The 27,508-nt window shown below is 44.5% G+C and overlaps 1 protein-coding gene across 1 annotated transcript; it reads right to left on the reverse strand.

The window, feature by feature from the left end:
• Nucleotides 1-13,981: 13,981 nt before the first annotated feature.
• LOC109203478 (proline-, glutamic acid- and leucine-rich protein 1-like) lies at nt 13,982-16,255 on the reverse strand. Its single transcript, XM_019362854.2, has 3 exons — nt 15,897-16,255; nt 14,394-15,809; nt 13,982-14,335 (listed from the first exon to the last, which is right to left on the reverse strand). The coding sequence occupies exons 2-3, from the start codon at nt 15,573-15,575 to the stop codon at nt 13,982-13,984; spliced, it is 1,536 nt and encodes a 511-aa protein (XP_019218399.1). The 5' UTR covers nt 15,576-15,809; nt 15,897-16,255.
• Between the last annotated feature and the right edge of the window lie 11,253 nt (nt 16,256-27,508).

Consider the following 27,508-nt stretch of genomic DNA (forward strand, 5'->3'; position numbering starts at 1 on the left):
ACCTATTTTAGGTGCTGATTTTCTGTGCGCTCACGGACTGCTTGTCGATGTTGCTAACAGATGTTTAATTGATGCTCTTTCGTTTTCTTCGCTGCCATGTTTTACACGGGCCGCCGAACCCCTAATTCGGGCTAATGTAGTGACCTCCGGGGATGCTTTTCAGCGTTTGCTTTCAGAGTTTCCATCGCTGTCTGTCCCTGATTTCTCTGGCGCGGTAACGAAGCATGGGGTTGAGCATTATATTCCCACGGTCGGGCCCCCGGTGTTCGCGCGCGCCGCCTCGACCCCACGAAACTGTCCGTCGCTCGGGAAGAGTGTGCAGCCATGGAGCGCCTTGGCATTGTACAGCGTTCGAACAGTGCATGGGCCTCTCCGCTTCACATGGTGCCCAAATCAGACGGTCGGTGGCGGCCGTGCGGAGATTTCCGCCGTTTAAATAATGCCACGGAGAATGACCGTTACCCCATCCCCCACATTCAGGATTTTTCTGCCAACCTCGCCGGAATGTCGATTTTCTCTAAAATTGACTTGGTGCGGGGGTATCACCAGGTTCCCGTGCGCGCCGAAGACGTCCCTAAGACCGCTGTCATTACCCCCTTCGGCTTGTTCGAGTTTTTGCGCATGCCGTTTGGCCTGAAAGGTGCCGCCCAGACCTTTCAGCGGCTGATGGACTCAGTTTTGCGTGGGCTGCCGTTCGTTTTTGTTTATCTGGACGATATATTGGTGGCCAGCTGCTCAGCGAGCCAGCACGAGTCCCATCTGCGCCAGGTTTTCCAGCGTTTGGCAGCGCACGGCCTGATCATCAACCCTTCCAAGTGCCAGTTTGGGTTGCCTGTTCTGGATTTCCTCGGGCACCGCATTTCCGCTGAAGGTGTGGTTCCGTTGCCCGACAGAGTCCAGGCCGTTTCAGCTTTTCCACGCCCCACGTCGGTTAAAGCGTTGCAGGAGTTCTTGGGGATGATAAATTTTTACAACCGCTTTCTCCCCAGAGCTGCCCACCTGCTGCAGCCACTCTATGCTGCCTTAACAGGTAAAACAGCCAAAGATCCGGTTGACTGGCTGCCGGAACGCATCCATGCGTTTTCCGCAGCCAAGTCTGCGCTGGCTGACGCCGCCCTGCTGGCACACCCGCTCCCGTCGGCGGAGATCGCGTTGACCACCGACGCGTCCGACGTGGCAGTGGGTGGGGTGTTGGAACAGCGGGTTTCAGGTCTCTGGCAACCGCTCGCCTTTTTCAGTCGTACGCTCCGGGATGCCGAACGCAAGTACAGTGTTTTTGACAGGGAGTTGCTAGCCCTGCACCTCGCGACACGGCATTTTCGTTTTTTCCTCGAGGGTCGCAACTTTACTGCGTACGTTGACCACAAACCTTTGACGTTTGCGATGTCCAAGGTCTCTGACCCATGGAGCGCACGCCAGCAGCGCCAGTTGGCGGCCATTTCGGAGTTTACCACAGACATTCAGCACGTGGCTGGTAAGTCCAATCACGTCGCTGACTGTCTGTCACGTGTGTTGGTTTCTCCAGTGTATGTCGGCGTCGACTACGCTGCCATGGCCGCCGAGCAGCATGCTGACCCGGACATCCTGGCGCTTCAGTCAATGAAAACGGGCCTCGTGCTGGAGGACACCCCGGTGTGGGACGGCGGTCCGCGCCTTCTTTGCGACGTTTCTACCGGCCGCCCCCGCCCGGTGGTTCCCCTTTCGTGGCGTCGTCGTGTTTTTGACTCGGTGCATGCCCTCTCTCATCCCGGCGTCCGGGCCTCGGTCAAGCTGGTCAGCGCCAGGTTCGTTTGGCCGGGCCTTCGCAAGACGGTGAAAGAATGGGCGGCGGTTTGTGTCCCATGCCAACGCTCAAAAATCCACCGGCACACGCAGGCACCCCTCGAACCTTTCCGTATCCCCGGTCGGCGTTTCGATCACGTTCATGTGGACCTGGTTGGTCCCTTGCCGCAGTCACAGGGTTTCACGCACCTTTTGACTGTGGTGGACCGCACAACCAGGTGGCCGGAGGTGGTGCCACTGGCGTCCACGACAGCGGCGACGGTGGCCAGAGCGTTTTTGTCGACGTGGGTTTCCCGTTTCGGTCCCCCTGCTGACATTACCTCGGACAGGGGCCCACAGTTTGTTTCTGAGCTTTGGTCTGCTATGGCTGACGGCTTGGGGGTCAAGGTCCACCGCACCACAGCATACCACCCGCAAGCTAACGGGATGTGCGAAAGGTTTCACCGGTCTCTTAAGGCCGCGCTCCGGGCTTCCTTAACAGGTGGCGACTGGGTCGACCGTCTTCCGTGGGTTTTGCTGGGATTGCGTAGCGCGGTTAAAGAAGACCTCGGGGTTTCCCCGGCTGAACTGGTCCTCGGCCAGCCCCTCCGGGTCCCCGGGGAATTCTTGCCTGAGAGCCCTCCCCCATGTTTTGATCCCTCTTTGTTGCCTTTTCGCCCCCCGAAAGGCTCGTTTCCTGTTCCTGGTCCCGTGCACCACTGCCTGCCTGACACTTTTGTTCCGAGTTCGTTGGACTCTGCTCGTTTCGTTTTCGTCAGGCACGATGCCCATAGGACTCCGCTGCGTCCCCCATATGACGGGCCGTACAGGGTTCTTAAACCAGGCAACAAACATTTCATTTTGGACTTTGGCGGTCGGCAGGAGGTTGTCTCTGTTGACAGACTTAAGCCTGCACATGTTATGCAAGAGGATCAGGTGGTCCCGGCCCAGGCCCCTCGTCGCGGCCGCCCACCTGCCACCGGGCTGCTGGATTCTGTTTTTTCCCCCAGGAGTGATCCACAATCACCGGAGTCCAAGTCGTCTGCAGCTTTTTCTGACCGCCAGTGCCAGCCTCGCTTCCGGGCTGGGTTGCCCTCTGTCAGTTCCCCACCCCCCCGGTTCAGCCGTTCCGGCCGTTTGCTTAGGCCCCGGGTCCTGGACTAGTTCTGCTGGGTGTTCGGGGGGGCATGTGTGGTGGACCACTAGAGGGCTCCACTCACACCCAGTGTTGAGGAAGTGTGTTCTTCTGTTTTGTGGCGCGATATGTCCAGTTGATGTTGGAGACAAATAAAGAAGGAGTGTGAACTGAGAGCTCTGTGTCATAATGCTTACCTCCACAACACTAATATTTCACCAGTGTTGTAACATCACATGTCGTTAGCGTAGTCTGCGTGTGTCTTTTCTCTGCAAACGAACTTTTTAGAGTTGGTCGTTATATACAGTCTGTATAAGTGTGGTCAATCTAATACCGATCCGTAAGGAGATGGCAGTTACGCTGAATGTACAGCAGTTACACAGTGATCAGTAATAAACAGTCTCCAAAACTTGCATATAATCCTCAATTTGGAACCCATCTACTGACTACCACATAGCAGCTGGACCAGTCTCCAATGCAGGTCAGTCCACTGCTGCCACCTGTGGCCAAGTACCATAGCCTACTACTAGATTAACTTGTGACACACATCTGCACCTGCTGCTATGATCACATTGAGTAAAGGCTGATTGGCTGCACTTACCCCTGGTACATCCAAATCTACCCACAAATATGTTGAAAAATGCAATGCCAGCAATGTGGTTTGTTAACACTAAAAACAATCAGTAAGCCAAGACAACACGGATCAATTTTTTCTGTTCATTATTCAGCCAGATATACTTATGACACACATCTGCAGCTGGTCCTATCACCACGTTTGAATTTGTTTCCTGCACATTATATTTGTGATTGTCAATGTTGTCTTTTCTGTCCCATAAACCATGCAACCACATGAAACACAATTGTGTATCCATTTACATCTCATCATATACATGAAGTGTTAGACATCATAACTCCTTCTATGTTATTACACAACAAAAATATGTACTTCACACATAGATTACATAGAAATATGTCATTAGTGTGCTCACAACACACATTGTCAGAATAGTCTGCCTCAAGTGACTCCAGTTGTACAACTGAAATATACAGAATCACAGTAAAGAAATGGGCAATCATGTGGTGTTTGCTAGGAACACTGGTAGCCAATATAAGTAATTAAGCAGCACAGCTTGAGAGAATTGGTAGTTATATGCAGTCTATATATGCATAGTGAGTACAACCAACATTTGTGGGTATTGTGAGGCGATAGCAGTTAGTGAATTTACAGCAGTTAGACAGTGATTAGAAGGCAACTATAGCCAGTGTGGTTGAGAAGAGCTTGTGAGAGAGTGGACTTCTGAAAGTGAGTGACTGAGGTGTGCTAGTTGGTTTGTATGGTGTGTCTTTGAGTCTGTGTGTTTGTGGTACAGTGGAGTAGGTAGATAGGTGGACAGGTGTAGGTGAGGGAAATGGATCCCAAAATTGTGAGGGAGCTTCTGGAGTTCGAACTCCACAATCGCCATCCTGAAGGATCAACCAGCAGGGAAAGATATACAATCAAGAGAAGAGCTGAGACCATCAGGATAAATGGTGAGTACAATGGATAATGTCATGTAAACCATCAGAGTGTAGTATTGTGCTGTAATGTGACCATTTCTTTTTTTGTCTTGTCTTGCCTTACATGCTCAATGTAGATGGAGACCTGTATTATGTATGCAGGCAGAAGAAGAACAAAACTGAGAACCTGGTGAAAGTGGTCTGCTCTGCCAAAGAGGCAAATGACATTTGAGGAATTTCATTCCAGCCACTTTGGTGGACACTGTGGATGGGAGAAGACCCACAGTGCTATCATGGCACTCTATTACTGGCCTGGCATGGAGGGGGACATTAAAAAAAAATAAAAAAAATAAAAAATGGGTGAGCACATTTTGTCTGAATGAGCTTCAAACTCATTTTGAAAACCCCCAACCCCCCCCTTTTTTTGTTTGTTTGTTTTTGTCTTTTGTTTGTACTTTGTTGCTCCTGACTAACCCATATTACTTACAGCTCTAAGGCATTTTGCTGATTATTAGCATGTAATGTTACTTCATTTGTCAATAGGTTGCTCAGTGCCCACAATGCCAGTGTAAGCGGGCCAATATTAAGGAAAAGAAAGGATAAATTCCAATCGAGGTACAGTAACACAAACAGAATATTTGATACTGTCCAAATACATCAAATGTAACATGTTCTTTTCTTCCCCCCTCACAGGTCACAGAGCCCTTTGAGCTCATTGGAATGGATCTTGTGGGTAAACTGACCTTAACGGATGGTGGTAATCAGTATATTTGTGTAATGGTTGACTATTTCACCAAATGGGCAGAGGCCTACCCACTGAAAAACAAAACTGCAAATGAGGTCACCAGTTGTATTCTGGATTTTTTCTACAAATTTGGTGCACCTAAAAGACTGCTAACAGACCAGGGCTCAGAGTTCTGCAACAAGGTAAGGTATTAATAGCTCAAGCAGATATGTAGTGTAAGCTTGGATGACTAATGTGATCACCTTTTCAAGGTGAACTATGGCTTGTGTAAAACCCTGGGCATCCAAAGAAGCCTCTGCTCACCATACCATCCCCAAACCAATGGCTTGGTGGAGAGATTAAATGGCACAATCCAGAGGTACAATACTGTCATTTATATTTTGTGCTGTAACTATGTCACGACGCTGGCTATTTAGTATATTGTTCTTATGCATTCACATTTCAGATCCCTCAAACTGGTGAGTGACGAGCCCAAGAACTGGGACAAATTTCTGCAGTCCGCCATGTTTGGACTGAGGACAAAAAAGCAGCTGACGACAAAATACAGCCCATATTTCCTCATGTTCGGCAGAGAGGCAAGGTATCCATCGGAGATCGCAAAGGAATACAAGGTAAAATGCTGTAATTTACAAGAGAGAAAATGTCTCAATCCTAATCCAGTTACTCAGTCATTCTATTTTGGCAAATTACAGAAGACATGGTCACTAAAATCATTTCAAATGAAGACGTGTGTGAGGGCCTACAATCCCAGGAGGTGGTATATGCTGAAGTAACCAAAAATGTTAAAACCACCCAAGACAAAATCTGCAGGGGAAAGGCAAAAAGGGGAGAGGAGGATGGCTTTCAGGTGGGAGACCTGGTTTTGCGGAAAAATGTGAGGCAAGAACAGAGAAAAGGTGGCAAACTGGATGCTGATATGCTGGGACCCTTGAAGATTGTGAAGCTGGACGGCAAAAGTGCTGACTTGATGTCAGAGAAGGGAAAGAGGCCTCTGAAGGTCAACATCGACCAACTGACACACTACTTCCAGCCTGAGGAGAGGGTCCCAGCAGAACTGAAGAAAATGTTTGCTTCCTGCGAGGGGCCATCCCGAAAACGGTGAGTAAGCAGACAATGAATAAATGATATGTCTGACAAGTGGCTGACAATATTGTCTTCACAGTAATAACCAAAATCTGGGCTGGGGAAAGGGGAAAGGTGCTGTGGTCCAAAATTGGGCCTTAGAAACTATTTTCGGAAAACATTGCCGATTTGGCCCCTGGGAAAGAGTTGGAAAGTGAGGTATGTAAATGTTTTCCACACGAGTGGTCACCTCATTGGAAGGAAATGACAATGTACCGTTTGTGCTCCTAGATCATAAATGCCTATTTGACACTGGTGGGGCGACAACACGCTGCATTGATTATGGACTCCTATTTCATTACATCAGTTTGGCAGGGGTCCACAAAAGGTTTCAGAAAGGTGAGTTGGCTTTGACATTTAAACATTCTCATTTAAGACTATTCATGATTTAATTTCAAGATCTTCACTTTGTAGCTGGATCTGCTGAATTATGGCGTGGCAGCTGGGGCAGTCTGTGACAACAGACACTGGACACTCATTGTAAGACATCACACAACCATGAGAATTTGAAGTGAAATTACTAGGTTTAACATGATCTCCATTTGTTTTTCAAGATAATGTATCTAAAAAAGATGCGGGTTGTCTGTGTTGACCCATTTGGGGCAACAAGCAAAAATGGATAAGTGCAGGGATGTAACAAGGTAAGCAAAAAAGGCTAATGTTAACCACAGCAGTCATTTTTCTAACTTGTACATGTGAATTACATGAGGCTGCTGCACTGAATAACATTCAGTACCAGGGTTTTTTTTAATTTTTTTTTTTTTTTATATTAAACAGAGCTCTGGTTAGGAGAAAACGTCCAGCCATCGGCAAATGGACGTGCTCAACTGTTGCCCATCCAAAACAGCAGGACATTACATCCTGTGGTGTCTTTGTATGCAGGGTAGGTAAAATGCTCATGGTGTTTGTACCTGAATGAATAGATTCTAATGAATAGAAAATGGTCAGCTTACAGAACAAGTTCTATCAGGGACAATGAGACGCTACCCTGTTGATAAGGAGGAGGTTGCCAGGCTCAGACTGGACATAGCTCTCTGTGTTCCAACACTCAGGTATACCCAAGAAATGGCATTTGAGTCTCCATTTAATACATTTGTGTATATCCTCATTGTGACATATTTTCAGATGATCTTTCCCAGCTATGCTGTGCCTGTGGTGAGAGAAGCTCTGGTGCGGAAACCAATGAATGGGTAAGATAACCAAATCAATACCTAAGACTGAAGCACCTTAAACGGGTCACTTCAACATCACGGAGTGACATGTCACTTTGATGCACCAGCAGAAAAATTATAGTTCAGGGAACCTGCATGCCTTTACACAGACGCCTGCAGTATCTACACATTTAAACATGTTTAGTTGCTTCACTCAGCCTGACTTTAGATGAATCATCATCATCGTCGTCGTTTATTTGTATAGCACTTTAAGAACACACCAGGCAGTCCAAAGTGCTGAACAACACAATTAAAACTACTACCAAATTAAAAATACAATAAAATCATTACATACAATAAAATAAATAAGAAGGTGTCAGTTTCCTACAGAGTTAAAAGCCAGGGAATAAAAATAGGTTTTCAGTCTGGACTTAAAGACCTGCACTGATGACGCTTGTCTAATTTGGAGGGGAAGGTTATTCCAGAGCATCGGAAAAAAAAAAAAAAAAAAAAAAAGCCTTGGTTGTCATATTCAGGCCGGTCAGATATCCGGATGGATAAACCTATCTCCAATAATGTCTGGCGATCATAGGAAAAAGTACAACACACATGTAACGCAAAGTTAACTAAAAACAATAAAACAAAACAAATAAAGGAGAGCGATAGACGGCGTGCCGAACACACAGGCGCCATCTTGCACCAAATTTTACACAGGTGGTTGGATGTTACACTCTCTGAATGAATGACTGTGACAATCTCATTTTTCTTGCAGGTTGAATGCACCTTCTGCGGAAAGTGGTACCACACAGTGTGCGTGGACTTCCCCTGTGCAGAAGGCGACTACAAATGTTGTGCATGCTAAATAAACAGAAAAAATGATCCCCGTTGTGTCAGGGCTGTGCGTGTTGCGACAGAGGAAAATAATTAATGTCAGCACTTTAAACATTGTTGAGCTGGATATGGCCGTGTTGTTTGTGTTGAGCTTATTCCTTGGTCATTTGGTGACAACAGGATACAGAGTCAGAGGGCTCTGTGTGAACCTGTGATGGCACAAGTGCTGACATTAAATTGTGCGTTTTTATTTTACTTTGAGGGAGAAACGGGAAGTTGGTACGTGCAAGAATGAAATGTCCCCAGTAACTAGAACAGAATAGCCCTTTAGTCACTGTGCTGGGTGTGATGACCCAGTGTTTGGGTCTTTGGTTTAATATTCTTTGAGTGTTTTTATTTCTTAAGCTCTTATTGATCGTAGTTCTCCCTCCCTCGGTGTTTCATCTTAGCCTGTGTATCGTCCGTCTGCGTTTTCTGTGTCGTTCCTCGTTTCATGTCGAGTCACCCTTGTCTCCATGTTGGCTTGTCTCCTGTGTCTCCCCGTCACTGTTAGTTGCTCTTGTCTCTATCTCCCTGTCTGCAGCGTGTCCTTGTCGAGTCTGCGTCTCTGTGCCTTTCACTTTGATAGTCTTGTGTGCTTCGTTAATGTTTTCAGTTTTGCTTCCTCCACGCCTCGTTATGTGCGATTGCTCCCAGCTGTGCTACATTTGTGGCCTGCTGTGTCCAAAGGCCTTCCATTAGGCCTCATGTCCTAATTTCCTCTCTCCCTGAGGACACTCCAGGGCCAGTGGGTGACCAAAATGAAAGGAAATCGGACATTGGTGAGGAAGAGAGTCGGCCACCCACAGCAGGGAGGAAGAGAAGGGATCGGGACGACGAGCTGCTCAATCTCATCAAAGATGATATGCAGCATCAAAGGGAGGCCGAGGAGAGAAGGGCGCAGGAGAGCCGGGAGCGGATGGACCAACCCCCCCCATTGTGGAACGTTCAGTCCCTAAAAGAGAGATGCTTTCCTTTGAATCTTTTTGTTACATTGTGATATTTGTACTGTAAGTTAAGAGTCTTATGGTCTCAATAAATTGACATAGTAATTGTCACTGAACCCATTTTATTAACATGTATGAACACAATGCTAACTCTGGTTGAGTGGAAAATAAGATTCAGTCAATAACAATAGAGTACATATCAGTAACAATAAAATAAGAATATTTCTAATGCACCAACAACATTTAAAGACAGAATAAAGTATTTGCAGCCATTTCTGTCATGAAGCGGCTGTGGCAGGCAGGAAGTGCCCCATATGGAATGAATCTATCGTGAAACTTGTATGAAAAGCATACAACAGTGAAAACAGACATAAGATCCCTTGAAAAATTATATAAATGAAACTTATGTTTTGGATACTTCCTAAAACAATGTATGAAAAGTGGCCACTTTCGTGACTAAATCTTAAGCCTTATATGAGTCAGTATATGAAGTAGGCAACATCTGATGCAAATCTTCTATAAGTTTTTTTTCCTATTTCTTTTCCATATGGTTCAGGACACTCAGTAAACTCAAAGAGGCTGCTTTACTGCAGTTACAGGACAAAGCTCCATAAACTATAAAATTGCAAAAAACAAACCAAAACTTGAAACTAAACTTTAAGAATTCTGGGGACGAGGAGTGGAGAAGAAAACAGACAGCACGAGAGGACAACACGACACTGACAGAGAGAAACACAGGGCTCAAATACACTGAGGGATAACGAGGGGATGGGACACAGGAGGAGAGCACAGCTGGGACTGATCACACATGACGAGACGAAGGAGAGGCAAGGCCAGAGACACAGACCTGAGACAAGGATCGCCAAAGTAAAATGACAAACATAAACATATCAAAAAAGAAAAATAATTTTAAAAAACCAGAAAACTCAAAAAAATTAACAAACACAAAACATAAACATGGAGTCACCAGACACACAGGATTAAGCTGGGTGACCTGTTCCTGCACTAGGGCTGCCACAAACCATTATTTTGACAGTCGACTAATCAGATCATGCATCCATTGGATGTAAAACGTACAGCTTATTGCACCAGCATGCATCTGTTCTTACATAACTATCATTAGCTTACAGCTTTAAGTGTTTAAGGTATGTGCTGAACTAAAACTAAAGACAAGATGATAGTTTATTAAATTTTAATGAAATCTGCAGATTGTTTCGGTGGAGTTTAATAAACTCAGTCGTCTGCTCCTTGCTATCTAAAATATAACAGGACACCGGAGTAAATTCTCGAGCATCTCACACTTCTGATAATCAGTTGTCTGCTTGACATTTATTCAGCTGTGTAAAAACTGTAACTTTAATCTCAGGCAAACCGATTTACTCAGGAACAAATAAAATACTGAAAAAAAACCCAAACAATAACATTTTTAAGTTATCTAAGTGACTTATATATCATGGTTAACCTGAGTAGCGAAAGACGGCGGTGGGTTTGAATACAATTTGCTGGGAGTTCGCTGCTCTCACCGGCTTTAGTGAGCCTTGAACCCCGGCTAGCTATCGAGCTGGTGGGTAACAGACGTTTCCGAAAATGTCGGAGCGCTTTTGAAAATATGTGGTGTCTTGATAAACTGAGCAGATATTTGAGGTTTACACAGCTACATTCTCGCCTGAAAATATGTTAAACATTTATTTTGTGACCCAGAAAGAATGATAAGAGTAATATTAAAACTAAGTAGCTGTAAAAAAGCTTCAGGAGATTACAGGAAGCCTCTGGCACTGTACTGAGGCAGATGAAGGCCTGGAATCCTCCGGTTTGAAAACACGGTCCAGGACTGGGACACTCAGGTTAATCCTGCTATATAAGGGTCTCGTCTGCTTAAGGAAAAGGTGGAGAACAACACAAACAGTGGAAGAGCATGATTTCATTTAGTTTAAGGGATCGAAGCATTATTCTGATTTTTAGGCTTAAGTAAAATATACTAATGCGCTGTGACAATCCGGTTGTTCAGTCTGACGTCACTAGCCGTGTCTGGGCCTAAACTCCGCTGCAGGTCCATATATCAAACGATCACTGTGGCATTACTGAGAGTTGAAAAACTGTCTAAAGTCTTTCATCTTTAATAAAATGATCAGTGTTCTGCTCTACCAGGTGTAACAATTGAGTTTAACATCCAGGCATCCATGAAAATGGAATTTATGACATTTAACGGCGTTAGAAGTTAGCAGGAAGTTAGCTCGCTAGCTTCTATCTAAATACAATATAGCATGTCCTGACTGCGGGGTTTTGGAAAAAAATTCAAACGTACAGCTCTGCTATAACTTCCAAAATAAATGAAGACAGAAAACTAAACAGCAGTGACGTTTGTAGGGTTACTGAAGTTTGGCTAGCTGGTATATAATGATGTGCTACGTGACCGCTAGCGACACAGCTATGTTAGCATAACATAAACAAGCTAACTTTTTTTCCACTCGATAAAAGTTAACGTGAGTGTTCTCAGTGGTCAGGAACAAATGTAATCGCATGGCAGGATGCTGTAAAAGGACTAAACTTCAGCCAGGAGAACAACTGAGATAATCCATCCACAATACGAGGTTAGTCATTCATATACTGCTGCATGGGCTGTGCTGTAGTTACATTGTAAGGTTTTAAAAACTGAGCTTAAATAAATGATTAGCAGTAATAAAAGCCGAGGGAGGTCAACAGTGATCACTGACTGTTTTAGGAGCTTTTTGAGATTAAATAGAAGAAAATACAAAACATTAAACATGTTAACAACACAAAAGCCATATTAAACGCGGACTACTTTAGGCCCGGAAGTAGGATTCGTCATGTCATCACTGAACAACCGGATACTTATATTTTACACACTTCATCTGTGTAACTAAGCTTGTTGTGTTACCTGTTTCAGCTTTCAGCTTCAGCATTTTTACTGCTGTTCTATGCACACAAATAAGTTACAGGATCCAATGAATGATACGAAATAAACAGAATATGTTCTCCTCTCAGTTTCAAGGACATTTAGTTTATTCTATATAATATGGTGAATGTGTACGAATGACCAGCAATCATTCAGTCAGTGACATTATCCGTTAAATTAGCTAAGTAATTCTTAAATGTGTGTAGTTTAGGGTAGATTATTTTACCTGCATATGACTGGCTCTGATGAGCATAAGGTACCAAACATGTTGATCCGGTTTAGTATCTTCTCTGAAATTAAAACAGCACACAACACACGGAGCAACATTTCTCAGTCCATTTTTTCGTTTTTGCGCCTTGGCGTTAGCGAGCGGACAAAAACAGAAGTAAGGGTGGACTTGAACGAAGGCTAGAAGGCTGTCCAATTTCACAGCTGCTCAGTTCCGTCCTACCCGGCCGTCGAAGGATCCTACCTACCTACATGCAGCAGGTAGGTAGGATCCTTTGAAGCATCCTTCTCCTGAATTTGGACAGCAATTTTGCAGGGCTCTGGCAGGGCTCCTCCTGTTCCTCTGTGCACTAGTGATGGGATTTCCAGCTCTTTTTAGAGAACCGGCTCTTTCGGTTCGGCTCACTAAAAAGAGCCGGCTCTTTCAGCTCCGAACCGGCTCTTCAGGTTGTTTTGTTGCTTTAATTAATTTATTATTAACAATAATATAAAATTATGCACAGAAGGAATTACTAATGTAAAAAAAAAGTGGTTTTATTTATATCTAAATATATGCGGTGGCCCCTAGAGACAAAACACGTACAAACTCCGAAGCACATTTCTAGCATGAACTGAACTTCCAAAACAGAGCTACCTAGATCACTTAAATTACACAATTGAAAGCATATGTGTATTGTTTGCGTATTTATACACAAGCACTCATATATATTCAAATAATTGAAGGTAATTGTCACGGTCCGCCAAGCAGACCGTGGGGATGTGGGGGAAGGAGGACCCAGATGCGGTGCTCTGCGATGCAAACAGTGCGTTTATTTACAGTGTAGTAAATAATAATGCACAATTAATCCCCGTGCTCCCCAACACTCCCGTGTGTGTCTTCCAGTGGCGTCCGTGTTCGTGCTCCCCGCTGTCGTGAACCTGCACACCCTGTGCGTGCTGTCCTTCCTCTCCACGCTCCTCCTGAGGGGGAAAAATAATGGAAGCAGCCGTTAGACACTGACCCCTGCGGGCAAACACAATCAGGACTTCCTGCACTGACACACTGACTTGGGAGTCTAACTCAATGATCCCGCGCCGGTGGAAGCTCCAAGACTCTCTTAAGTAGCTCCCCCGACGAGGCCTGATCAGGAGCAGGTGTGTGGCTTCGGGTGTGGCCAGTCCACCAGCAGGGCCACACCCACCAGGCCTGAAGGCGCCCGCAGAAACACATACACACATCCAGACAGGGAGAAGAGGGACAGCAACACCAAATATATATACACACAACATAACAAGTCCATGACTGCTCAGGGGTCCTGGATCGCTCAGACCCAGGACCCTGACAGTACCCCCCCTCTAAGGGTCGGCTCCCGACGACCCCAAAAGAAAATACAAAAAGCAAAAACAGGAAAACCAACCCAGGGCGGGCGGTGGGGGGTCCAGGACGGAGGGCCCCAAAACCTCTCCGACAACACCACTAATCAACAAAAACGAAAAACACAGTTCGACAGTCCAACCCCCGGTCCAGTGGCCGAAAACAGTTCTGGAGGCCGACCCAAAGGACGGCAAGACCAGCGGGACCTGCTGTGGGTCAGGCGGTGGCGGCAAGACAGTTCAGGCGGCCTACCTCTACCCCTTGGAGACAACGCTGCAGCTCCGGCGGGCGGCCATGGGTCCGGCAGCCCCGATGAAACTGTTCTGGCGGCTTGCCCTGGCTCCAGTGACGGCGGCGGCGGCGCTGCTGCCCCTCCGGCGGCTTGCCCCGGCTCCAGTGACGGCGGCGGCGGCGCTGCGGCCCCTCCGGCGGCTTGCTCCGGCTCCAGTGACGGCGGCGGCGGCGCTGCTGCTCCTCCGGCGGCTTGCCCCGGGTCCAGAGACGGCGACGACGTTGCTCCGATGAGCAACAGCGAGGAGTGGCACGTGGCCTATGAAGCGCTGGTCGCTGACGTGGACGTGCTGGACGTCGATGGCGTGGAGAGAGCGCTAGACGTGGACGGCGTGGAGGGCGCGCCAGACGTGGAGGTCCCTCTGACACCCTGACCTCCAGTTCCGGCTGAGTGGGTCTCTCCAGACCTCCGAGCTGCTCCGGTGGCAACGCGTGCTCCACAGGCTCGCTGAGCTCCTCTGCTGGCAACGCCAGTCCCTGCGGCTCGTCGAGGTCCAGCAGCAGCGCTGGCTCCTCAGCTGGTGGCTCCGGCTCTTGCTCCTCGAGCTCCGGCTCCGGCTTCGGCTCTTGCTCCTCGAGCTCCGGCTCCGGCTCTTGCTCCTGCTCGTCGAGCTCCGGCTCCGGCTCTTGCTCCTGCTCGTCGAGCTCCGGCTCTTGCTCCTGCTCGTCGAGCTCCGGCTCTTGCTCCTGCTCGTCGAGCTCCGGCTCTTGCTCCTGCTCGTCGAGCTCCGGCTCTTGCTCCTGCTCGTCGAGCTCCGGCTCTTGCTCCCGCTCTCCGAGCTCCGGCTCCGGCTCGCAGGGCTCCGCAGCTGGCGGTGTGGGCTCCTCCCGCTCTCCGAGCTCCTGCTCCGGCTCGCAGGGCTCCACAGCTGGCGGTGCGGGCTCCTCCCGCTCTCCGAGCTCCAGCTCCGGCTCGCTGAGCCCCCGCTCGGGCGGCGCGAGCTCCTCCGGCTCGCTGAGCTCCCGCTTGGGCGGCGCGAGCTCCTCCGGCTCGCTGAGCTCCCGCTCGGGCGGCGTTGTAGCTGGTGGCATTGCTACAGATGGTGAAGAGGTGAGCGGTGAGGAGATCGCTGAATGAGGTGATGCTAGCTGTACTGTTGGCTGGCTTACAGCAGCGTCAGCGGTGTCTCCATCCACTGTAAACAAAGAAGCAGATGGGGTGAGAAATGGAAAAGTGTCCTCATTACTCACCACAGCCGGCTCTTGAGATGTCCGGGAAGTCGGCTGCGGTGAGGAACGCCGGAGGCGCGAACGTCGTTTCCGGGTAGACGTCGGGGCCGGCGTATCAGGCTGCGAATCCCCCAGCTCGCCGGGCTGGTGGGCAGCCTGAGTAGGAGAGTGGAGGTGGAGGGTAGAGAGAAGAAAGTCCAGGACAACTGAATTAAGTGAGTCCACCAGCCAGGGGAATTTAACCAGCGTCTCCTGCAGCCGCTTCTCCAGGGCGCGACGCAACCCCTCCTTCTCCCACCATAGCTCACAGAGTCTATAAACCTTGTCCATTACCTCCCTCCTAAGCCTCTCCTCAGAGACCGCTGGGTCCATGCTTGGCGGGATCATTCTGTCACGGTCCGCCAAGCAGACCGTGGGGATGTGGGGGAAGGAGGACCCAGATGCGGTGCTCTGCGATGCAAACAGTGCGTTTATTTACAGTGTAGTAAATAATAATGCACAATTAATCCCCGTGCTCCCCAACACTCCCGTGTGTGTCTTCCAGTGGCGTCTGTGTTCGTGCTCCCCGCTGTCGTGAACCTGCACACCCTGTGCGTGCTGTCCTTCCTCTCCACGCTCCTCCTGAGGGGGAAAAATAATGGAAGCAGCCGTTAGACACTGACCCCTGCGGGCAAACACAATCAGGACTTCCTGCACTGACACACTGACTTGGGAGTCTAACTCAATGATCCCGCGCCGGTGGAAGCTCCAAGACTCTCTTAAGTAGCTCCCCCGACGAGGCCTGATCAGGAGCAGGTGTGTGGCTTCGGGTGTGGCCAGTCCACCAGCAGGGCCACACCCACCAGGCCTGAAGGCGCCCGCAGAAACACATACACACATCCAGACAGGGAGAAGAGGGACAGCAACACCAAATATATATACACACAACATAACAAGTCCATGACTGCTCAGGGGTCCTGGATCGCTCAGACCCAGGACCCTGACAGTAATGAAGATATAATTGCAGGTAAATGAATAAAAATGTTCATTTACCTGCTACTACCACACACCAAATCCGGTCGTTGGTACTTGCTGGCTTGTGCAGCCACTACGTAACAAAAGCTCAACACTGCGCCTAGCATCCTGGAGCACTTCCGTTGTCTTTTGTACGTGTTTTGGAGTTTTTACGTGCTATGGAGTTTGTACGTGTTTTGGAGTTTGTACGTTGCTTTGTCTATAGGGGCCACCGTAAATATACTTTTATTTATTCACTCCACATAAAATGTAATAAATAAATCTTATAATACAAAAAACAACCATTCAACATTTCAATTTTTAACTATTTAAATTTTCAGCTTTTTCCTTTTACAAATTTAAAGTGAAACAACACAAAACACTGCAAACCACAACACAATTAAATATAAATTAAAATATGAAAAAGAAGATGCATATTCTCTGTCATATGGGCCTGCATGAATAAACTTTCTGAATCCTTTATCATCCGCAACTGAAAATAGTTGTAGATGATTACTATACCTTTCTAATGTGACGTTGTTCTGCCTGGCTCTCTTTCTCTGTCTCTCCCTCCCGCTCTGTTACTGTGCTACTGAGTGTAACTACCGCCCCTCCCCCCTCATCCCAGCGTAAAGCACAAGGCTCGCGTGCGGAGTGAAGCGGAAAAAAAGTGCGAGAGAGAGGGTGAGAGAAAGAAAAAAAAAAACCCACGGCTTGCGATAAGGAGCCGGCTCGCGTTGTTCACGTCAAAGATCCGGCTTTAAGAGCCATTTGGTTCGCTGCTGCTGGGTTGTTGCCCTCCTACGGCCTCCACGTCTCCTGATGTCCTGGCCTGTCTCCTGGTAGCGCCTCCATGCTCTGGACACTACACTGACAGACACAGCTCGCATTGATGTGCCATCCTGGATGAGCTGCACTACCTGAGTGGGCTGTGTGGGCTGTAGACTCTGTCTCATGCTATCACTAGAATGAAATCTCTTGGGTTTATCTAAGGACACTGGACATTTGTGTTGTAAGTTAAGTCTTATGGTCTCAATAAATTGAAACAGTAATTGTCACTGAACCCATTTTATTAACATGTATGAACACACTGCTAACGCTGGTTGAGTGGAAAAGGATATTCAGTCAATAACAATAAAATAAGGATATTTGTAATGCACCAACAACATTTAAAGACAGAATAAAATATTTGCAGCCATTTCTGTCATGAAGCGGCTGTGGGAGTCAAGCAGTGCAGGACACTCAGACGGAGGAGTAAACTCAAAGAGGCTGCTTTATTGCAGTTACAGGACAAAGCTCCATAAACAATAAACCTGCAAAAACAAACCAAAACTTGAAACTAGACTTTAAGAATTCTGGAGACATGAGACGAGGGATGAGGAGTGGAGAGGGAAACAGACACTGCTAGCATAATGGACAGGTTTTTGACGGGGCTCCCACACATACACAAAGCAGGAGATGAAGCATCGCCATATATGTTTCCAAACCAACTTCCTTCCAAGCCAAAGACTAGAAAATATGGTGAAGCATATCTTCCCTTTGGCTTCACCTGCACAAGTGCCAAGGTAGGTCTCCCCTGCAGAATTGGTTTTCCCTGCTTCGGGAGCAGCGCTGGGCTCTCCAAATCACGGAGGAACAGTATCCCACATTCTTGATTTTTAGTTCACAAACACAAAAACTAACTACTCATGAAATTTTGCAGATGTTAGCTCTTTATACAGTAAAGTTACAGCGGGATACAAATAACATCAGGCTGATCCTGCTGCAGTTTGTTCCCCCGTCCAAATCACGGACAAACAGTATCCCACAGCTGTTTATGGTTTTAAACCTATTTTGCACAGACAGACATTTTTTAAAAATGTTGAATATTATTACACAGGAGAAAAAAACAACTACACGTAAAATAATGATACTATAAAGGGGTGGCTGTAGCTCAGGAGGTAGAGCAGGTCACCTACTGATCGGAAGGTTGGAGGTAGGGCTGGGTATCGTCACTGATTTCTAGAATCGATTTGTTTCCGATTCACAAGGTCCTGAATCGATTCGATCCACGATTCAATTCAGTTCGATTCGATTCGATTAAATTCGATTTGAATCTTGGAAATTTTGACAGTTAGAAACAGTATAATTCAGATCAGTACATTTACATATTTTTGTATCTATAAAAAGGAAGCTGACACACGCAAGACTTTATCAAAGGTGTGAGCGTCACAGCAGATGCCTTTGTGTCAAAGTAGCTGAAGATAAAACACAGAAAAACATGAAGGTGGTTTTCCTGGCCTGGGATTTTATAAAAATATTCTGCAGTACATCAAAAACGAAAGAAAACCATTAATCAACATATGAATGTTACCTCTGACGTTACAGCGGTTTTATTAGAGACACTAAGCGTTTTGCATTTTGCATAATTTTAAAAAGTTTAAATTTGTTCAGTATTGAACGGCAGAAATTAGGTTTTCTTTTCGGAAGTATGTAAAACGAAAAAAAAAAAACAGCGGCGGACAGCGCTGTAAACAACGGTAGAGTTGTGCGTAACAAGCAAGTGAATAATGCAGAAAACAGATTTTTAGACGGGAAACTGTTCTTGAAGTACAGAGAGAGAGAGAGAGAGAGAGAGCTGTGCATGAAGTGTGATTTTATCGTGGTGGAAGCAAAACAGTAAAAGTCAGAGTGATTTCATGACGATGTTTATGTGAAGCGTAGTTTGGATCTTCTTTTGCTGCTGGTTAGGTCAATATTGTTTGGAGAGAGATAAAACTAACAGCTTTAGAATCAGCGCAAAAAGGGCGTGAACACAAAGCGCGGACCCGCCGAAACATCAGAATCAGCGAGCTGTCGGCTTTCAGCCCCGACCGTGTCCGTGCAGTTGTTGTGCCAAAAAGTGATTGTCTGCCACAAAGTGATTGCCGTCTGCGGGAGCGCGCGCAGCCGCTTAAAGCTGCAGCGCCCGTCGGGTGAGAAAAGCGACATCTCACTGATTCTGATCCGTGGGTCCGCGCTGTGTGTTTACGTCCTTGTGCAGAATCTGCGTACCTGCTCTCATTTACTGTCTTAGCTGTTTGGTGGTTGTTGAAATTTTGTGAGGTTTCACCTGAGATTCTGGCATTTCGGGCAAAATAAATTTATATTAAAAAATTGATTCAGGATTTTAATGAATCGATTTCACGTTATCCAAGCTAGAATCGATTTTAATCGATGAATCGATTATTAAAACCCACCCCTAGTTGGAGGTTCGATCCCAGGCTCCTCCAGTCTGCATGCCAAGTGTCCTTGGGCAAGATACTAACCCCAAGTTGCTCTCCGATGCATCCATCGGGGTATGAATGTGTGTGAGTGTAGTTAGAAAGCACTCAGTATAGAGGTAGTGCTTGTGAGAATGGGTGTGACTGGGTGAATGTGGCGTGTTGTATAGAGTATTTGATTTGATTTGATTTGAGTACTCCGGGAGAGTAGAAAAGCGCTATATAAGAATCAGTCCATTTACCATAAAGATGGTTTGTTTTTCTGTTATTTAAGGCTACGTCCACACGTACACGGGTATTTATGAAAAGTCAAGAACAGCGACCCAAAACGCCGTTTACGTGTGGATGAAAGGCCCAAATGCATAGTAAAACTGCGTTTTCTAAAATACCCGTGTAGGTGTGGTTGGACCGTAAAGGAGTTAGATTATTTTATTGCTCCCTGTAATTGATTACAGTTTACTTTTATTTATTAAATTGTTTAAAAAAGGTTTGAGGTGTGAAATAAACTGCAAAGGGGGTTGAAAGCAATAAATGGGTGGATGAAGGATGGGTTTGTGGGGAGGGAGATTTTCTTGTAAAACAAAGGGGGGCCCAGCAAAAAAAAAGTTTGAGAACCAGTGGCACAGATACTGGGAAGTGGTCTGTGGTGACCACCTGCTGAACCACTCCTTTATTATTGGATATGTCTTGCTAATTTCCACCTGCTGTCGATTCTATTTGCACAACAGCAGGTGAAACAGTCAGCCAGTGTTGCTTCCTAAGTGGACAGTTTGATTTCACAGAAGTGTGATTGACTCATAGTTACGTTGTGTTGTTTCAGTGTTCCCTTTAATTTTTGGAGCAGTGTATATTCAAAAGAAGAGAGGGGCAGATTTTTCTTAGTGCACAATACTAATTGTTTACCTGCTAAACATCAGGTGCTACTAAATTTAAAAAAGATTTCTTACCCAAATTAAATGCAACTCAATCACATTATGTTTCTTATACTTCTCGTACAACACTTAATACAAACATTAAGTGTGATTCAAAAAGAGGTAGCATCACTTCCTGTAATGGAGTTAAAATCCAACTTTTATTTTCAAATGCAAAAAAGTATATCAGCCAACATACTGGACACTGCTGCACAACAAACAAGCATATTGCCACCATTGTAGCTTGTTTTATTTCATTATATTTTAAATATTATCAAATTGAAATTGTATATCTTTGTTTTGTCACCAAAAACCTAAATCTAAAAACTTTTACAGGTATATTTGTGCCAGAAATGAAATGTCCACTGAAGACTGAAGCTGGTGAATCTCTGAATCTCTACACCTTGCATTGATCTCCTTGTGCCTTCATCTAGTTTTGGAGACATTTATTTGACCACACTCTCACATGCTCTGCGCCTACATCACCATCCCTGACAGTCGTAGCTTGGCCCATCAGAGGGTCAAATTATAAGTGTGCTCTCTAGGGTTCCTAAATCAAGTATGGCATCGAGGTCATTTGTTTTGAATTCTTTTTAATAATCTCTCCTTCTGAAATATAAGATCCTCTCTTGGTTTTAATGGTACTTTGGATTTCCTTACTTTCTGTTGCACTCCCAATCCTAAATAGATGCTGACACAGTAACATGGAGGAGGGAGAGAAGTTGGCAAGGACTGCTAAAACTCTGATTTCAGTGGCAATGAAGCTAATGCCTAACCTAACCTAACCTAACAATGAAACGTAAAATAAGAATAATAAAGATAAAAGATGAAGTAACACGTGTCTGCTTTAGTTTTTTGTTTACTCCAGATGCTCCAGACTGCATGAACACAATATGACAGGTGTGGTTGAACTGCATGAAGACTATGAAGTTTCTCTTCTGGCAGGACAGGAATGTGGCCTTGTCCTGTGAGCCACCGTAAGGATGTACGTAGAGTAGAACTGGACCGTCACCGGCCTCAGGCTCTTCACCTTTTCAGAGACAAAGCAGTCATTTAGATAAAATATTGGATATTGTTTACCTGCAACTGCACTAATTTAAAAATGTATTTTTTTTTTTATTGTTATTAGGAATAAATCAATACAATCAAGAATACAATACAATAAAAAATGAACTCTCGTACAGGATAAAATTACAACAAAAATAACAGCAAGGATATAAGGGGGGGCTAGATAAAAATTCACAGTATTAAAGGAAGACAGTAAGAAAGAAGAGCACAGGTTGACACACAATGGAGGTAATAATGAAAACAGTAGCAGATGTCATCAGAGATTTTAACAAATCTGCTGGGCTTCAGTTTCTTAAGTGACATGAAGTAATGTTTAAAGTCATTGATGAACCATGTAAAGGATGGTTGACTATTCCTCCATTTACAACGATGTATATGGTGTTTACCTAACAGGATGATTAATTAATCACAGTAGAAACAGATGGATGTAAATCAGCCATATAAAAAACAATACCAGAAATGTTAAACTGCAGGATATCGTTGAGTATGAGTGATTACCAGCTGTGTAGTTCTAGCCAATCTGATGCAGGACATGAAAAACACAGAAGGTGTAACGATTCACAGGAAGAACAGGTTAACCTCAAACTAAACCTCCTCTTTAGAAATTCAGAGGAGCGGGCTGTGTTTGGTTTTTCCACAGGAATTGAAAAATAACTGAGTTGGCTTTCCTAATATTTTGGGGAGAAATATACAGAGAATGACGTTAGTAAATTAATTTTGAAAGACCTTCAGCTTTGGAAAAGACGACTCTACCAAATATAGTGATCTCCCTGGTCAACCAACGACTAAGGGATCTCTTCACGTCGACGATACGACTGCAGATGTTGGTGTCTTCTCTTCTGGTCATATTTTTAGAAATCACTATACCTAAATATTTCACTTCCAATTCTACTCTTATAGAAGCTATATTAGAATCAGAACACGTGTGAATAGGTAATAATTCACATTTGTTAATATTCAGACACAGTCCTGAAGCCTGAGAGAATAATGAGATGGTGTTGAGCGCTTTAGCTACCATGGACTTATCTCTTAAAAACAGGGCAGTATCGTCTGCAAACTGGCTTATTTTGAATTCCTTGTCAAAAATGTTTATGCCATGTAGATCGGGGTCATTTTGGATGATGAGTGCCAGCAACTGAGTATGAACAATTTCAGGGAAATAGGGCATCCCTGATGTATACCTTGCTGCACTTCAAACCTAGGCGTCATTCCAGGGTTAGCAAAACACAGCTGTAGATGTTACTGTAAAACATTTTGATCACATTACAAAAGTTTACCCCAAAACCCAGGTGATGTAAGGCTTTAAGCAAGAAAGGATCTTCAACCGTGTCAAAAGCTTTATAAAAGTCCAAAAACAACACTACGCTTTCTGTCTTTATATGCTGACGATAATTAAGCATATCAAGAATCAATCTAATGTGACTGTGTATATCTCTTCTTTTTATAAAAGCCGACTGACATTCGTCCACTAAATGTGTTAAACATTCATTTAAACGGTTCGCATAAACGTGAGCCAATAATTTATAATCACTGCACAGAAGGGTTATGGGTCTCTATGGGATTAAAGTGACGAGACCTCTTTTCACTGATGAGATCCATTCTACGTATGTAAATAGTAAATACATCGTTAGCCCATCAATTCCTGGTGATTTACCCCTGGGCATTTGTTCGATTGCCTTGTCCAGCTCTTCAGTTGCAAGTTTACCCTCCATACGATCCTTCACACCTTTGTCCAATGTTCCAATAAAGCCTCTAAGACACAGGTGTCAAACTCCAGGCCTCGAGGGCCGGGGTCCTGCAGGTTTTAGATGTGTCCTTGATCCAACACAGCTGATTTAAATCGCTAAACGACCTCCTCAACATGTCTTGAAGTTCTCCAGAGGCCTGGTAATGAACTAATCATTTGATTCAGGTGTGTTGATCCAGGGTGAGATCTAAAACCTGCAGGACACCGGCACTTGAGGCCTTGAATTCGACACCCCGGCGCTAAGACTTTCCAGAAACACATTCTCTGCTGAATAGTTTGACTTGTAAATGTTACTGTAAAATTGAACTATTGCCTCGTTTACTTTGTCTTGGTCCTCAGTCAAACCCCCTTGATATTCAGTGATTGAATGTTCATTTTTGCTTGTCTGTGCTTCTCTAAATTAAAGAAGCAGGAACTTTTTCTCACCCTCTTCAACCCATCAGGCTCTTGAACGAATATAGGCGCCATTAGGTTTCTCTAAGAACAGTTTGCCCACTTGAGGTTGAAACTTGTTTAGTTGTATTTGTTTGTCAAGTGATAAATCCTATTTGCAGCATAACCTGTTAATTCTCTCAATAATGGTTTGTTGCTCCTGTCTTTTCTGTTTAGCAGTGGTTGCTCATTTGAATTGCCATCTGTTTAAATTGGGATTTAAACCATTCCCATTTGCTCACATGTGACATATCTAATTTGTCAGTTTGGGCAATTAGATTTCTCACTTCAAGGCTGAAGTTGTCATTATGCAGAAGGCTGTTGTTAAATTTCCAAATAAGGATGTTTCACCTTGGTTAATGAGATGGACAAGCAAATCAAACAGTGATCAGTTAGAGAGGAAGCTGAGATTTCCCACTTGGAGATGTCGTTGATCAAACTGTCAGAGATTAACCAGTAATCAATTCTGGAACACTGACCATTGTTAGATGAATGAAACCAAGTATACAGAGACGCAGAAGGATTATTCAGCCTCCAATAGTCACACAGACTGACTGTGTTGACCAAATTAAGAATACTTTCATCAAAACTGAGACATGAAGTCCTAGATGAAAAACGCTCTAAAGAGGGATCAGGAGCTACAGTCTCCTCCCACAATAACCTTGTCAACAAAATAGCTTATCTTCCATTGCTCCCGTTTTCACAGAGGAAGGTTAGAAGTTTCTTGTTCTGAGCTCTATTCATATAACCATACACGCACAACAAAATGTAGTTAGAACCATTAATCTCTGACACTACCATCAGCCAGTGACCATCAGAATCACCTTTACAGTCTATGACATTTCCCAGAAACCTATTAAATAAAATCATCACTCCAGCTGAGACGTACCATGACTAAAGAAAACAGATTCACCCCACTGTGTTTTACACAACTTTGAGTCTGCCTCTGCCAAATGGGTCTCCTTGGAGGTCTTTTTGGAGAAGCCTTCCTTGAAGCGAATGTACGTACTCACAGGACAGTTAAAGAAAAAAAAGAAAGACTGAATAATTACGGTACAGTTGGTGTCCTGTTAGTTCTTCCGTAGTTGGTTGACGTGCACAAAAAACGGTTATTGCTTTTTATAATTTCACAGTTTCAGGACAAAAGAAAACCAAAAAAGTTCGGACGCCTGCAGTAAGGTAGCTAGTCACTCTGCCATCTTGGATCCTCCCCAGAAATGTAATTATTGACAAGAGTGAACGAGCACTGATAGTGTCATCTACAGCTTTGGCCAAACGTTTAGAGAATGTGAAGTGTTGGGTTTTTTCACAAAGTTTGCTGTTTCAGTGATAGTCGTATATCATATCATTTCAAACAGGGGCGATCCAGTAATGCTGCACTAATGAATTAGACTAACTATTCGCTTTAGCTAGTTATTAAGTTAGCTACAGAGTTGGGATGCTGTGTAAGACATAAATAAACCTAAATTACAATGGTTTGGATATTCATTTGCATGTTTCTCTACTGTAGCGGTCTCTGCAAGCATACAGGGCTGTGAGAGGGTACAAGACGCGACTTTGGAAACAGTCGATCATGTTTGCAAAGCTGAACCCAGGGCTAACTACACTAAATTACTGTTTTTAGCTAACAGCTACAATAAGCTTAACGGTTACTGTTAGGCTATCATTTGTTTACATGATGCTTTTTCTTATATAGATAATACATTTATTATCAACCTGAGAGTTTATCTGCTGGTCATTTGAAATGACGAATGACTTCTGAATACTTAATCTGTGCCCCGCTCCAGCTCTAGATGCTGTAGGTCCGCTCAGTAACACTCCGCAGGTACAACGTAGCTCTATTAATCTGTGCTCGATTACTCTGTTGCTTATACGAAGGACCCGGATGGATGACCTCAAAAAACTGAATTTAAGAACTGAAGTTGAATGGTGAGAAGTGAAACTGAAAGCATTCATGAGCTAAATTTAAAGAAGGATCGAATACAATTTCAAATTGAGTTAATTCATTTTCAAAATATAAAATTCAGTTTCAATTTAGCAATGATCATTTTCAAACCAATACATTGGATTTCAAATTAGGCTAATACAAATTCAGTTTTAGAAGCTTTTATTCAAGTTGAGCAATTCAAATTTGAATTTAACTTATTCAAATTCAGTTTCTGATGGCACAAAGTTCTGCCCATACAAGGAAAATGCAGTCAGTGAAACACAGATGACCCAGCAACAAACAGAGGAAGACAAAAGGCTTAAGGGCTTTGAACATGGAACACAGGAGGAGCACAGAGACAGAAACCAAGAGGCCAGAAATTATAAATAATAATGAAATCAAAGACTATTATTAATTCAGAACCCAAAACACTGGGTCAAAGATCCAGGACCATGACAGACAACTGTGGATCTGAATTTTTAAGAAAGACACAAATATCTCTTATTATTAGACTAAAAGCTTGATATAGACATAACAGTTTATAATATGTCAGCAGCATAACACCCCTGCACACCAGCACTGCACTTATATTATACTTTAATCAAGATATAGTTGTCATTTAATCATATTAGCTCAATGAGGTCACAAAATATCACACTTACTAGAAATGAGATGCTCAGCATTTCATAAATTACATTTTTTACACTTACATGTGCTACAAAATAGATATAATGATAAATATGCTCAGCTTTAAATAAAATTACGACTGTAAGTCTGTTAACCAGCAAACTAGTCTCTGCTGGTCAGCTAGCTAAAAGTCTTTACGTTAGCAGCCCAAATCAGAGGCTAACATTAGCAAATGTTAAGATCAGCCAGGACGGTCTGAGGCTAAAACTAGGCTCAGTGTAACTTTGATCTGAGCCGTGTGAGACATGGAGACACAAGCTGACAGGAGAATATCCTGTTTCACCACAATATGGATACTGGTGTTTACTCCATCAGAGTGGAGAATATGATGGTCAGACTGTGACGGTGAAGAAGAGTCTCCAGAGGACCAGAGTCCAGCTGTGACAGGCGGAGGTGTCCTTCCATGACCTCTGAGGATATGACTCTACACTCACAGAGACACTTTCCCATAGTTTATACTGGAAACACAAAACCTCTGATTCCAAAGTCTGTCACACTGAGATTTCACAGTAAAGTGATTATTTTAACTGTGTGTGTGTGTGTGTGTGTGTGTGTGTGTGTGAGTGTGTGTGTGTGTGTGTGTGATGACATGATGGGACAGCAGCAGCTGAGCTGGTTTGTTGTAAAGGGAAATCATTAATCAAACTTTCTGATTCCATTATTTGGTTTTTACTTTGTTTCAGTATTTTATGAGACTCGTGATAAAACCACAGCAGCTTTTCCATTGTCAGGGCTCTGTGACCCAGCATTTTGAGTTCATTTTGTATTTTTGATTTCATATTATGTGAAAATATGCTTAGTTCTTGTGTTGCTAGTATTAGTTAGGATTTAGTTGAGTTTCATTTTTTGTTTCTTCTATAATTCCTGGTTTATAAGTTGTTTCTTGTCTTCTGTGTCAATCTGTCTGTCATGTGTTTCTTGTCTGCGTGTTTCATGTTGTCAAGCTTGTCACGTCTACGTCTCCCCGTGTTTCCTGTTTTATTGTGAAAGTCTTGTGTTTCTATGTTCAGTGTGCTCAGTTTTACTTTTGCCCTGTGGCACCATCATGTTCATTTGTGTCAGCTGTGTCTCCCCAGGTGTTTTCACTTCCCTCGTTACCCTCCTGTGTGCTTAAGTCCTCTGTTTCTTACGTCTGTTTGTTTCCACGTCAGTTTTTGCTCCTGCTGTTCAGATTCGTGTTCAGTTTACTTCATAGTTTCATGTTCTACTCTCTTGTTGTCGTTTCCCAGTTTACTTTCAACTTGTTTCGACTCTCCTTGCTTTTCTGTTTTTCATCAGCCTAAATAAACTGCTTGCTTTTTAAACCGTAGTTT

The sequence above is a fragment of the Oreochromis niloticus genome, linkage group LG9 (assembly GCF_001858045.2).
Source record: "Oreochromis niloticus isolate F11D_XX linkage group LG9, O_niloticus_UMD_NMBU, whole genome shotgun sequence".
NCBI classification, from domain to species: domain Eukaryota; kingdom Metazoa; phylum Chordata; class Actinopteri; order Cichliformes; family Cichlidae; genus Oreochromis; species Oreochromis niloticus.